Source organism: Netta rufina, assembly GCF_964035555.1.
Source record: "Netta rufina genome assembly, chromosome: 5".
In the NCBI taxonomy this organism is placed as follows: domain Eukaryota; kingdom Metazoa; phylum Chordata; class Aves; order Anseriformes; family Anatidae; genus Netta; species Netta rufina.
In genome coordinates this window covers 41,332,829-41,347,430 of record NC_140128.1, presented here as the reverse complement: position 1 = coordinate 41,347,430, position 14,602 = coordinate 41,332,829, and the positions used below count along the sequence as shown (strand labels likewise).

Below are 14,602 nucleotides of genomic sequence, written 5' to 3'. Positions count from 1 at the left end.
GAATTGAAAAAAAAAAAAAAAAAGCACGATGGTTGCACAGCTCTGAAACTGTCTCCTCCTCATCTCAGGGAGGTCGATCTATTTTGCAACTTTTTTGCGGTTTGAGAATGTTTCGGCTAGATAATTGCGCTGCCATTGTAGCAGGGCGATGCACCGACACACAAACACCCCCTCCCCCGACACGCACACGCACTCACGCACCCCCCCCTCCGTCAGCCACCACCGCGGAGCCTCCCCGGTCGTGCCCGGACCCCACGGCACAAACACGACCCCCCCCAGGGATGGCTCCGTGCCTTTCCCCTGCCTCTGCCACCCCATCACCCCGGCACCACCACGCACAGCACCCCTGGGAAGCCGGGTACTAAAGTCGCGACCCTCCAGTACCTCCCGAGCCTCACGGGACAATGCCATGTCTAGGGTTATCTTTAAAATAATCCCTTCAGATTCCGCAGGACAATTAAAAAGCGAGGAGAGGAAAGGGGAGCAGAGGGCCGAAAGCGGGCAGCCCGGGTTCGCCACGACGCTCGCGGGGATACGGATCTGGGGGCAGACACCGGGGGTGCCCCGCCGCCTCCCGGGGCAGCCCCGACCCCGCAGCCCGCCCCGGGCTGTCCCTCGCGGGGGGAGCGCGTCCAAACTTTCCTATCACTTCCTCGGGGGTTGCTTTCCGCCGGCCAAACCCCAGCAAACGAAACCCCAGCAGGGAGCGGGGAGCCCCCCGGGGCCGGGCAGGCAGGGGCCGGCCAGAGCCGCACGGGACACGCCTGAGTTTGCCAGTGCGGGACACCCGCCCTTGCACGGTGCCTTCGGGAAGACACAAACTGATCCGGCCGCATTCTGTCCTCGTTTTTTTGGGGGGGTTACCGCGGAGGTGCCACGCACTACCCCGCCACTAACTCCATGAGGCAAATGTGGTGTGGGTGGCAGTGACGGGGCAGCACCGTCGCCCTTAGCCCCACGTCAGGGCGTTTGGGAGCAGCCCCAGGACGGGAGTCCGAGGGTCCCGGCCCCGCGTTTGAAGCCGTACCGGGTAGGCATCGGCCGGGTGCCAAGGACGAGGGTCTCTGGGGCTGCTTTCTGCACCCCAGCCCGGTCCTGCAGGGCCCCGCATTTCAGAAATGAAAGGCGAGACGTGCGCTGCCCTCGGCAGCACAATTTCTTTGCTTGGAAGAAACGCAGGGCAAAACCCTCCCGTCGGGGCCGGGAGGGCAGAATCAGGCCCGTCACCCTGAGAACAGTGACCCGAGCCCAGGCGAAAACTTTGCCCGTTTGACAAAACCGGGCAGACGCTGGGGCTGGGTGGCGCCGCCGGCCGGGGCAGCCCCGGGTGGGCACCGGTGGAAGGTTTCCCCAGCCGAACGGCGGCACAGGCCAGCGGGCAGAGCTTCCAAACTTCAAAGTAAGAGCTTTCCCTTTGCAAGCAGCCTCTGCCGCTGGGACCCCTCGGGGAACGCCGGGCGCCCCGAGCCCTGCGCGCACCGCCCGCGGTGCAGATGCAGGCGGCTGGAGCTCCGGTTCCCAGGCAGACGCACACACATAGCCTAAAGGCAGCGGTCATCCACTTGCTTTCCTTTCCTTTCCTCTCTGCGATGAGCTAATGCGGGAAGAGGTGAAAGGGACGGGGAGTTGCGTGCACTTCATTTCGCAGAAGCAAGAACGCGTTTGTAAAGTAACGCGCAGGTTAAGAGCAAATGCCCAGACCAAGAAGGTGCGCGAGGAAAATATTGTATTTTTAAGAGCTTCTCTGAAGAACAGCGGCAGCGGCAACAAAAAGTTTATGGAACAAAAGCACGGAGAGAAACTCCAGAAGAACCGTGTCCTAGAGTCACATTATTAGGTCACTAACACACTGAGATGAACTCAGCCACTTCAGCAACACCTTTGATATGAAGCAAAAAAAGTCTGTTCCCTCCAAGACCCCAGGTGTATGTGAGTTTGTCGCCTTCTAGCCCATTATTTCTTGCACAAATTTACTTGATCGAGGAGGACTGCGGTGAAATCCATCAAAACAACAAATGGAAGTCAAGATCTCACACCTCGTTTAGTTTTCTGCATTGTAACTGTATATATATATTTATTTTCTAAACTCACTTGTACTCGCGCTTTATTCTTTTCCTCTCCCTTGTAAGGAATCACCGTATGGATGAAGCGCAAGTCAGAACGGTACTGGAAGTTCCCATTGAATAGTTACAATTAGTCCTATACGTCCACTAAAGTCAGCGATGTAAATTCACTTGTTAAAGCAACACAACCTACAAACTGATTCAAAATTACCCGAAACGTCCCGCTGTGTACAACGGACAGAAATAGATCTCAGAAAACAGTAACCATCATATTCAGATTTAGTGTCAAATTTGTGGCTAGCCAGTAAAAACAGACCGAAGTATCGTCAGTCACCTGGTAAATATATTTAGAATAGACTTTTTTTTTTTTTTTTTTTTAGTTCTATATGACGGCTCGGGAAAATGAATACCTCGTATCTATCGTAGGTAATGCATTCGTCCATTTGTAAATATCTTCGCTATTTAAGGTCTCTGTCATTGTAAAAAAAAAAAAAATATATATATATATATCAAATTCCCTCTTCCCCCCTCCCCCTACCAAAAACCTTTAAATCGAAGATTAAATGTCATAATTAGCGTTTTCATCTCTAAGTTTCCCAGGATTTTTTCTGTACAGTAAATCGTTTTAAACATCAAAACGAATTTCACTTTCTTTTTACATCAACATGTCTTATTCGCCGTCTTATATAGATGACCAGAAGCCTTCGAGAGAAAGACATAGGATATAGAAAACTTTGACCTTACCTGCTCCCTAACGTGCTTGCAGCCAGAAAAAAAAAAAAAAAAAAAAAAAAAAAGGAAAAAAAAAGTCATTCGTATTATTCACCCCTTTGCCAGATAAGGTAATCTCTCTACCTCATAGCAACAGCCGTACTGGGACAGATCTCTATACACATGTGATACATATAAACAGTATTACCATTTACTTAGGGTTTGGAGATTTTTTCCTTTTTTTTTTTTTTTGTTTTTTTTTTTTTTTTTGTTTGTTTTTTCCTTTTTTTTTTTTTTTTTTCTTCCCTGAAGGGGCTCATGAGAGTCAGGCAGAAAAAAAAAATATTTCTCAGCTTTGCTCCCGACACGGCCATGAAAGGAGTGCAATTCTTCAGAAGTCACTCAGCCTTTACCTCTGGGTCCCCTTTGTAAAAGCAGCCGTCACCAGTTGGGCCGGGGCTGCCTTCCCAGCGAGGCCCCTGTACCTGCGCTCTGCCACAAAACTGCTAAAATACTTTTTTTCCCCCCCCGTGGCAACTTGTCCCTGTGTCATCTCGGGGCTGGCTCAGATTACAGTGTTTGGGACCTGCACTTTGAGCACTGTCTTAGGGCAGCGCGCTGCCTTTTGAACTGCCATGCGGGCAAGGCTAAACTTTTAGCTGAGCTCCCATTTCTTTTCCCGTGGGATGGGAAGGGCCCGGAGCTGCTCCAGCCTCCCCCAGGCCCCAGCCCGGCTCCTCCGAGCGCTGCCCCGGAGCCTCCCAGCAATGAGGACACAAAGCCCCCCCTCCCACGCTCGGGTATGAAACAGCAAATATGAAGAAGCCCTCTGCTATTGTTGCAGTTGTTGCGGTGGTGCTGGTGGTGGGTGGCGAGTTGGTTGTTGTTGTTTTGTTGTTTTTGTTTTTTTTTTTTCTCCTCTTTTTTTTTTTTTTTTCTCCCCACTACCTGCTGTGCCACTCCGCGCACACTTCATGGCACTCAAGCATGAACTCCTATTTGTGGCAGGAAAAAAATGCCCTCCGCGATTCTCCCACGTTTGCAGACAGTGCCAGGGAGTGGGGGGTGGAAGGGAATAGCCATTCGTCACCGCATCCCTTTACCTCCCAAGATACGGGTGCCCGCGGTCTCGTGTCGCTAAAAGAGTTATATCGCGTAACGTGCATTTCTTCCATCATTTCAGATTTGAACCATGCCCTCCCGCCATCCTATTATCCAAGTTCCGCAATGATTACCGAGAGGGCTGAAAATCAGCATATTGGAAGGAACAAGCGTTTAGACGGAGGCACGTGTTTTAATTTAGGAAAGCTACGCAGTGACTTACTTCTCGGGAGTATTCTCCAGGGAGAGCAGAGATTAAATTGCATTAAAAAAAAAAATCTTCATCCTAATCAAGGCATAACTGGCAAGTACAAAGAATTTTATGATAAAAGCAATAACACAATGTCATAAAAAACTTCTATAAAATTGTTAAAGAGCAGTTTGTTTGCATTTCTCCTGATTGATATGTAAATACAGTTTGAACTGTGTTTGCTCGGTCTCTAGTGCTTAATAAAGAGATGAATTCACCTTTCTGTGGAACAAGTAAACAGACTTTAAACTAAGCCGACATCAGACAAAGTGGAAACGAGTTTATTTAATCGAAACTAAATCTAGTTTAAGAAAGATAAGTCAGTGTACATAATAATCCATTACAGTAATTACACCCACCACCAAATATGTGTTTATGAGGTTGTCGAGACACAATAAAATTCATTTATTTCCCCCGAGGTCTATAATGAAAAGTCACTGGCTGGATGTCTATCAAACATGCTAATTCCAATATATATATATATATATATATATATATATATTATATATATATATTTTTTTTTTTTTTTCCAGGGAAGGGGGGCAAAATAGTATTTTTCGGCTGTTTTAATGCCTTTCGGTGCTCCTTAGTTTTAAATGTTCTTCAGTTTGAAAGGATGCAAATATTAATTATATCTAAAGGGGAAATGTCGACGTAACCACAGCACTTCCTACCTCGGTTTTGTATATTAACTCCGTGATAAACTAACCTGAATTTAAAAATTTGTAGAGTTCACCCTGCCCTTGCTCCCTGTGCCGGGAGCTGGCAGCGCTGTGACATGCACCAGGAATTCCCAACACTTTCTCCTTGCATCAGAAATAACTGCACTAAGCTCCACTCCCCTCCGTGCCAAGTTTAACATGATGTTATATACCCGAAACGATTATGTTCTTAGCAGAAAATGAAAAAAAAAAAGAAAAAGAAAAGAAAAGAAAAAAAGAAAAAAGAAAAAAAAAGGAGAAGAACAAGAAAGAAAGAAAGAAAAAGGAATATACTTTGGGTTAGTTGAAACTGTCCCTGTATAAAGCAGGAGGCAGTATAAAGAATGAAAGGTCTCGAAATTCCTGTTAACGCACGTGATATTCTCTAGTTAGAAATAAAGGAGGGGGGTGCAGAAAGAATCCGATAATCTTTTTTTTTTTTTTTTTTTTTTTTAATTCTGACTATTTCCCTTTTTCTCCATCCAAACCAGCACTTGGTGCCCAAGTAACACCGGTTATCTTGTATAAATAAAAGGCTGGAGCTTTCGAAAGCTGCTACTTAAACTAGAGGTTGGTTTGTTTTCATTCCGGGCAATCTGCTTTCTTTCTCTTCTAAAATATGAGCATTTCATAATACCTCTGTAATTCAGAGGTCTTTCAATGACTGTGATTCGCTTCCGTAGTTTAACTGAGGGGATCTGAAGGAAAAACGAAACCGAGCAGCAGATGTGAAGGAAAACATGCTAGGAGAGCCTTTAGGATAGGGGGCTTCTTATTTTGTTACACTCACAAAAGGGATATTTTGGACCCGAGAGATAGAGAATTACATGTAGTTCTGTGTTGTCCAATACAAGCTGCTTAACTTGATATGCTTTATATATTTACAGCAAAGTTAATACCTAACTGTCTTGCAGTACCCATAATATTTACCTTACTAACAAACGCACCTCGGTTTCTCAGCTAGGCGCACACACGCGCACACACACACACACACACGTGCGCGCACACACGCTTTCTTCATCTGCTTCTTTACAAGCTTCCTAAATCGGTACAGAGAAAAAAAAAAAAAAAAAAAAAAGGAAAAAAATTAAAGGAAAAACAATGGGAACAAAATACAGAAAGAGAGATAGAAATAATAAAGAAAGAGAGAGAAAAAAAAGAAAAGGAAGAAAAAAACACGACTTGCATTAAACTGAGATGCAGTCTGCACCTAACCTCTTGCCTGGGTAACAAGGTTGACGTTTGCAGGAGAAACTGCAAGGTTGTGTGTATGCTTGCGGAGGTGTGTACGTGTAGAAAATTAAATGCATCCTTATAAAGAAAGTTAATTCAAACTACTTTTCGTACACAATAAACTATCTTTTTATTTTGATTATAAATAAGGTGGCTGTACTTTCCTTAAAATACAAGTACATAGGAAAACCTTGTAGAAATTATTATTTTTTTTGTTCTCTTTTACAAGGTATTAAAACTGGACGCTCTTTAAAACGGCCGCATGTTCTATACTGTCAGCAGGTTCTTCGTTAATTTGTTTCTAGTGGCATTAGACTTTTACCTTCTTTCTCCTCCGTGCCTTTGGCATTTGAATTTCTCCTCCTGGATTACTTTGCTTTCTCGAGCAAAAAGTATCCGAGGTGCCCCCCGCCCCCCGATCACGCTAATGAATTTGGACTCGATCCCTTCGCTCTCGAAGCTGTGAATCCCATGCGTTTTCTCGTGTCCCTTTTGCATGCTGAGGACAGATCTTGTAGCCCGTTAACTCCCTGGTTCCAGCTCCCCTCTGGGAGCGGGGTCCGAGGCCCCGGAGGGGCAGGGGCTTTTCGGGTTTGGCAGCATCCCGGTTTGTTTTTCCATCAAGCAGAAAAATAAAATAAAAAAAATAATAATTAAAAAAAAAATAACGATATGCGGGGAAGGGATGGTCAAGAGGGGGAACCAAAGGGGAAGAAAAAAAAAAAAAAAAGAATATTCGTAACGTGTATAATTTATTAGAAGCTTCTTAGGAACTATATTTAAGCCAAATATCTACATAAGTTACAACAGGAAAAGGCGGCGTGCGCAAATAACAAACTGCCAGAGGATTTACGACGGGGCGATCAGTGTCCATAAAAAAGGTGGGGGTTGGTTTGGTTGATTGTATTTTTTTTTTCTTTTTACAACAAAATATACAGGCTACTAAAAACTATGGGTTTAGTCCAACTTTTGACAGCATTATACAGCTACAGGTTCACATCAAACGTAAGGAGGAAAATAAAAGCCAAGCCTTTGATGACTCCACATCTCCATCCGCTGGCCCTGGCGGCGGGGCTGGGAGAGGAGACCGGGGGGAGGGGGGAAGCTGCTTCTTGTGTCTGGGTGACGCGAATGTTTTTTTGGGGAAAACCACCCCATCCCCCAAAATCTCTATATTTACATGCAAGTCCTAGACGCTGGCAAAGTGTACATCTGAAATCCAAGCCTTCAGACCATGCCTAATGATGGTCCCCTTTCTGCAGACTGCTCCGTGGTTATTAGTCAGAATTTTTTAACAACCCATACAATAACCTTGGAAAAAAAAAGAAAAAAAAAAAAGAAAAAAAAAAAAAGAAAGAAAGACCCAAAATCATCAACAGCAACAACAAAATCGAAACCAAAAAATAAAGTCACTCTCTCTCCCTTTCTCTCTTATGGGTCCTCAGAGAACCACTCAGTAAAATGAAAATGAAAAAAAAAAAAAAAAAAAAGCTTTTAAAAAGAAAGAAAAAAGAAAGAAAAGAAAAACACCCAGCAGTTTGGACAGGACAGAGATTTGCGTGACTGGGAAAATCTGCTTTCTTTTTTTTTTTTCCTTTTTTTTTTTTTTTTTTTTGTTTTGCTTTGTTTAATCCTTTCACCAGGTCCTACCGTATAGCAAGGTGGAGCAAGACATGGCAGTGCCATAGTCAGAAGTAGAAGAGTTTAGGTGAGACAAACTGGAGACTTGACTCTGCAGAGAGGAAGGGCTGGCCGAGTGCTGTCCCATGTCAGGAGACTGCCCCGCACTGTTTGTCTGGTGGCTCTGATGCTGTCCGAGGCTGTTGCCATTGGTAGCCACTGTGATTGTTGTAGCTGCCTGCTGCTGATGGCTCTGGATCGCTGCTGTGGGTGTGTTGGAGCCTGCTTGGCAGGGCTTGCCATCCTTTACAAGCACTGGCACTGCCACCCTTCTGGGAGACTGCTGCTGCTGGCAAGAGCCGTTCTCCTGTTGCATCTGCTGCTGCGCAGCCTTGTCTTTGGCCTGGCGTTTCATCTTGTAGCGGTGGTTCTGGAACCAGATTTTGACCTGAGTCGGGGTGAGGTGTATCATGCTGGCTAAGTGTTCCCTCTCAGGGGCGGAGAGGTATTTCTGCTGCTTGAAACGTCTCTCCAGCTCGTAAACCTGGGCCTGGGAAAAAAGGACCCTCCGTTTCCTCCGCGGCGTGCTCTGGAGCGGGGCCATGCTCTTGCTCACGTCCCCCAGGGAGCTGAGGCTGCCCATGCCGCCCATGTTCATGCCCGAGGACGGCGCCATGAAGCGGGAGACTGCAAGGGAGAAGGCGGCACGCTTTCAGCAGCTCGGCTCGGCTCGGCTCGGCTCGGTTCCCCCGCGCTCCCGCAGCCCCCCAGCCCCGCAGCCCCTCACCCCCGGCCCGGCCCCCGCCACCCAGCCCGGCCCCGCCGGGGGTCCCGGGGCGCCCCCGCTCCCACCCAGCGCCCCGCGCCGGATCGGGACCGGCTCCCGGCCGGCCCTGCCCCGCCGAATAAAGGCTCCCGCCCGCCCCTCGCCCTGCCCGGGCCGACCCCCCTTGGGGGCGCCTGGATGTGACAGCCCGCCGCGGCCGGGGGCTCCGCCGGGGCCGGGCCGCCCGCTCGCCACCCCGCGCCCCCGGGGATGCGGCTCCTGCTCCTCCGGCTCCCTCTCGCCCTCCCGCTGTCGGGCGGCGCCCAGGGGCACGGGCAGAGCCGGCTCCCTCCGGGCCCTCCCGGCCGTGCGGCCGCCGTCCCCCCTTCCCCCCCCGCACTGGACGGCGAGCCCCGGGCTCCGGCGCCCCGGCAGCGCGGGGGTCCCCAGCTGCCTCCTCCCGCAAGCAGCCCCGGGAGGCTGCGGCGAAGCCGCCCGGTGGAGAAGGGACGGGGCACGATCCAGGGGCAGAGGGAGGAATGGGGAGGGGGGGGGGCGGCTGGGATCCGGATCCACTTTCGCCCTGCCACGGAGCCCCCGGCGCCCGCGGTGCGGAGGGGCGAGGGGCGCAGGCACCCCCCGCCGGCCACCCAGCCCCGGGCTCACTTACTTGAGGAGAAGCGGGGGTCCGGGTTGGTGCCGTACCATCCTGTCGCCGAAGCGCTGTTCCGCATGGTGTCCTGGTAAGGCGGGAGCTCACTCATGTTGCCCAGGTTCCCATTGCAGTAGCCCCCCATCGTAGCATGGGAGAGCTGGGGGACCCCTGCCGCTGTCATATGGTAGGCGGCAGTCACTGTTCCGTTGTGGCCCATGGGGTGCTGCTGCATGGCCGGCTGAGAAACCTGAGACTGTCTGTAGGCTGACAAGGGAGCCCCCAAGTTACTGCCCTCCATGCCCACTTTCTTGTAGCTTTCCTCCAAAGGACTCAAGATGTCAGACACTGAGAAAGGAGTCGTATGCTTTGGGCTCATCGACATGATTCGGCGGCTGGGGAAAAAAAAAAAAAAAAAAAAAAAAAAAAGGAAGGGGAGGCAAATCTTTTTTTTTTTTTTTTTTTTTTTTTTTTTTTGCCAAATATTCTGGTGTTGCCTTAACGCCGATCTTGTTGGATGTACACGTAACCGAGTGGACGAAGTCCGCCTTAATTGGATTGAGTGGAGGCTCAGGGCTGCCTTTCGTTTGTTTTAGCCAGACGCCAGGTTTTAGGCTGCCACCAGAGGCGGGGCATAGGCACTAAAGCAACAAGACAATAGAAGCCTACATCTTGCCCAAGATAATTAGCTTACATGCTGATGACAAGGTAAACACCTTTAAGTTTTACTTGTCAGGATTTTTTTTTTTATGTCTTTAAAAAAGAGAGAGAGAGAGAGAGAGAGAGAGAGAGAGAGCGGCAGGGCGAGGGAAAGAGAGAGAGACCCCGTGAGCAGAACTCATTTTATTTTTCTCGGGGGTGGCAATATTGCAGACGGGGAATCGAAGGCAATGAATGCGAAAAGACCCCCATTTGACTGGGTGAAAGGATTTCAAATCAGCTCCCGGGTGGCAAGGCTGTCAGCCCAGCCTTTGTGAGAGCTGGGGAGACGGGGCTGGATGCCGGTGAGCAGAAGGACCGAGTTCCTCTCTCCCCCACCAAGTTTGCTCGGAGGAGCTCCGCAGCCGGAGCGCGGCTCTCCGGGGGCCGGCTCCTGGGGCAGGGCCACCGCTCCCGGCGCCCCGCACAGCCCGCACCGAGTGCCAGGCTCCTCGGCTGGCTGGGGGTTGAGCAGCACTTGGGATTTAGCAGTTCGGGAGCCTTGCCTATGTCTTCCAAGACCCCCGGTGCAAGACCCCCAGTGCGAGGATTGTTTCTCTCCCTAAAACCACAAGTTCCGTTCACCTAGGGCTTTTTTTTCTTTTTTTTTTTTTTTTTTTTTTTAAACCTCATAGAGAGGCGGAAGATGCAAGTTTGCAAAAACGAGCAGTAATTTAATTGTCTGGAGCGACACACTGCTGAAAAATAGGTTAGCGCAAAATGTCGCCCGGTATTCTCGAAGGCAAAGACTGTCACAGGCTCTCGTGGTCCCTCTGAACCTGAAGCTGCTTTCTAAGGTTATTTATATAGCGCGGGAGCTGGATGGAGAAAACCTCTCAGGTCATCTGCTACACCACCTTGCCAATGAATTCCCCGCCGCTTCGAATAAACTGCAATTTCTGGCACTTTCGGATCTGTTCTCGGATCCGGTGTGAAAACAAAAGCGAGCCCATTCATAGCCACACACATGTACATGCAGCCAGCAGCTAATGTCACACGGGTCTTTGAAGAAATCTCCCAAGTTGTCCAGCATCTTCAAAGCTTATATTTCGGGGTGTTCCCGGGGGGGAACGAGAAACCTCCACTGAGTGTTCAATACCCCGGCCTACGGTCCTGGGAAACTCATTTCATAAAGCGATTACCTGAATATTAAGAAAATTACAGCGAAGGTACAGTTAACCCAGTGACTTTGAAGTGTCAAGTAACTATTTAGTAATTGCACTTGTAAATATGTTTGTGCTCGGCTGGTTTGTGCTTAAAAATGCAAAAGTGCACTTGCTACCCGGGAATAACTAAATATCTTTGTCTAAAGTGGCAGCATAAATAGCCGGTCGCTTTGTGACTGTGCTTGATATTAGTACATAAGGATCATTTTGCTTCAATTGGGAGGCTCTCATTCAGTAGGCAAGAAACCGTTTAGGAGAAAGTAGGTTCCCGTATGAGATTTAACATCCTTCAAGTGTAAGCCTCAGCCTTGATTACACTTTAGAGCTCTGCAAGAGGTGAGCTTTTCCACACAAATATAATCGGGGGGACTTTCCTTCAATCAGGCCTTCATCTCTCCTACATCATCTCAGCTGCCTCAGCACCAGCTCCCTCTGGCCCAAGTGCCCCGAAGTGGGCTTGGTGTGGGTCCGCTGGGCCACAAAGGGCACGGAAGGGCGATTTTGGGCTACAAGGACAGCTGCTTTTACCATGTCCCATTTTCTTTCCAGATCTTTAGATCTTACCTTCCCAGATCCCTGGAGCATTTCTTCTCCATCCACCACCACCACCCCGCCTTTTCTCCCCTCTTTCTGCGCGTGTTTTTCAGAAAGGTATGCTGTTTTGCTCTTACAGAGACACTCGACCTTGCCTATTTGTTTGTTTGTTTTTGTTTATGCTTGCCCCTGATTTCTCACACATCAGCTTCGTGCCTCTTTTATTAACCTTAAAAAAAAAAGAAGGGGTGGATGGAGGGTTAAAAAAAAAAAAAAAAAAAGGATCCTCCAAAAGGCTGAGGTGGATTTAAGTCAGAGACGTGGGCTGGCGAGGGTTGCGTGGGGCAGGGGCAGCGGTTGTTGCTCTGCGGGGATGGAGCTAGGGGGCGGCCGGGGGCGGGCAGCGCTGGGTGCCCGGTGCCCACCGCCCACCCTGCGTCTTCCCGGGACGAGGCGGCGGCCGCTGCTTTCACCGCCGGCTCTATTGATTCCCCCGCTCTAAGGAGCGCTGCTTAAATCGGCTCCGAAAGCCTGTTCAAGGAGATTAACCCGAGGGAGTCCTGCCTTGGCTCTGCGCGGGGTCTTGTAAAGGGGAGTTAAAGCGAGAGCTCTTCATTCCGCCTTGGCTGGGCAGCGGGGTGAAAGTCTCTTGGCAGGGCTGATCGGTTATTTGTAAGGACATCGGCGCGCAAACGAGCACAGCTACACCCCTCAGGGTCCCAGCAGCACTTTTTAGCCCCTCTGGATAGATCCAGTGGAAGAGAAGCGGGTCAGCCCCTGGTCCTTCTTACCCGCCCCAAAATTAACTTTGCCAGGGCAAGTCAAGCCGCGGAAAACGGTGAGAAAGCTTCCTTGCTGTTGCTCTGCCCCGACCGCTCACCCTTTTCCTTGCAACCCTCCACCCAAGTTTCGATCTCCAGAGCTGTCTCCCGCTCCCCTCGGGGGGTGGCCGACCCGACAGGGTCCTGCCTAGGCTGCCTTTGGTGATGTGCTCGTTTACCTGGTGATGCTGCTTAGTAAAACGCTCGAGTTAAAAGGAAATGCTAAAGGAGGAGAGCAGGGAAGATGAGATGCGTTTTGCCTGGTGGAAGCATTTTCATGAGAAAGGCACGGTCTTCACCCCGTGTTTGCAGAATGCGGCTACACGGACGTCCCTTCAATAGCTTCTGACCCCACACAATCCGTTTGATAACACTCGAGAGGTGGAAGAATGGGAGACTTTGTCAATCAAATGGTGCCAATCCCAATGGAAACGGTGCCACCAAGACCGCAGCGCGTTTCCTCATCAACTGGATTGCGGGGGCTGGGAACTCAAGGATCAGCTTTTGAAAGTGCGCGCAGGGCTCTCCAAAGACAACAATGTCTTTTTTATGCGAGCCGCTGTGCCTCCCCAACGGGAATCAAATGTGCTCGTCCAGCCAGAGCCGCGGAAGGGCTGCAGCGGGACTTGCCACCCATTTCGCCGGGCGGGGGATGGAAAAGGGGGGGTCATTTCTGCCCGCTCGGGCGCCCAGCTCAGCTCCTTGCCCCGAGCCTCTATCCCCCTCCTCCGAGCCCCTTCGGCGGGCGGTGGCGGCCCTGCACCTTTCCCCCGCAGGCAGAGCTGACGGCCCCGCACCAGGCAGGTGCCGATCCCTCTCAGGGCAGCCGGGCTCGGGGGGCAGAGGGCAGGGGCCCAGGCGACGTGGGGGCGAAGCCTTCCTCGACACCTCGACAGTCTCACTTCTCAGGCACCGGTTCCTAACATGAGGGGACGAGGCCCCCGTGATCCCATAGGGTGCTACTGCGTCACGCGTGACCCGGCTCTGCGTGTCCCTGGAGCAGGACCCAGGGGCTGTGCGGAGGGTTCAGCCCTTGCTGGGAAAGCCTTCAAGCGGGCACGGGGAGAGCTGGGGAGGAACTCTCTCTTCCATCCCGGTTATCAGCACCAGCCTAACGCACCCAGAGACAGATTTAAAATCTCCTCCCAAAGCCCTACGCCTGGACGAGGGGAGAGACACCCGACGCCCCCTTCCATTCATCTCCCTTCCATCCGACAGAGAAACTCGGGCCCTGATGCACGGTGTCGTGCCGTGTCCCCGCAAACGAAGCGTGCTCCCACAGCATCCTGCCCAGAGCCCACTCCGGGAAGGAGGGAGCGGAGGGGACGTTTCTGCAGCCGCTGCGTGGGGCGGACCTGTGTCGCTGTCATTGCCGGCCCCGGGCAGGGCGCCGGGAACCGCTCCCTGCCTGTGCAGCACATGCCAGGGCGTGTGAGGCAGGGTCCTACACTGGCACCCTCCCTGCAAGCACCCCCTCGGCACAGAGCGCGGGTGGGGGGAAAAACTGCCCGTTGGGCTCATCGGGACAACTACCCCCCGCCTTGCTTATTTCATTAGGCTGGGGGCAAATCTGCCATGTACCGGTCGCGACCTCGTCCCCTGGCGTGGGAATCTAAGCAAGCAAGTGAACCAGCCAAAGCCCCAGCCGAAAATCCTCACCCCTCCGCAGCGCACGCACAGTTGCTCCTCCAGCTGCCCAGGGCGTGGAGCATCTCGCACGCAGGCTTCCTCGGGGCCCCTCCGTGACCAGTCGGTCCCCTTCGGCCCCACTGGCAGGGCTCCGTGCGAGGGCAGAGCAGGCTCCTCGCAGCCCTCGCCCCTCCTTCCCCAATTCCTGGCGGACGGCCGAAGCCTTCTGCCCTAATCCTCCGACCCCCCGGCTGTTCTCCGCCGGGCCGTTCCCGGCCAAGAGGGCCAGGGAGGGGCCAGGTGCCAGGTGCCAGGGCAGGGTTTTTGGAGCCGCCTCGGCCCGGCGCCGCTCCGCTGCTGCCCCGGGGGGGGCGCGGGTGCTCTTGTCCGTAGTGGGAACAGTGGGAACGGGCGGGCGGCGGCAGCAGCACCCGAGCCGCGTCTGAACCGCGAGCTGCCCTGGCACGGCTATAGTTCTCAGTTAGCGAGCTGACCCTACTAATAGTCCACGTCTGAGTCCCTTAATGTCCGTAGATTGTCACTGTCGCCACACTGTCACTGTGTGCATGCAGGACTCGGTGTGGCCCCAAAGCCGCTTTGATACGGCCGAGTCAGGAGGGGATTTCGGCGGAGGTGGTTGCTGAGAAAATTTGGAG

The 14,602-nt window shown here is 51.6% G+C and overlaps 1 protein-coding gene across 1 annotated transcript; it reads right to left on the bottom strand.

The window, feature by feature from the left end:
• Nucleotides 1-7,695: 7,695 nt before the first annotated feature.
• Nucleotides 7,696-14,029, bottom strand: NKX2-1 (NK2 homeobox 1; the record flags this gene model as incomplete). The annotated part of the gene is made up of 3 exons (XM_084286886.1): nucleotides 7,696-8,366; nucleotides 9,116-9,492; nucleotides 13,977-14,029. The coding sequence occupies 3 exons, from the start codon at nucleotides 14,027-14,029 to the stop codon at nucleotides 7,696-7,698; spliced, it is 1,101 nt and encodes a 366-aa protein (XP_084143012.1).
• Nucleotides 14,030-14,602: the final 573 nt, after the last annotated feature.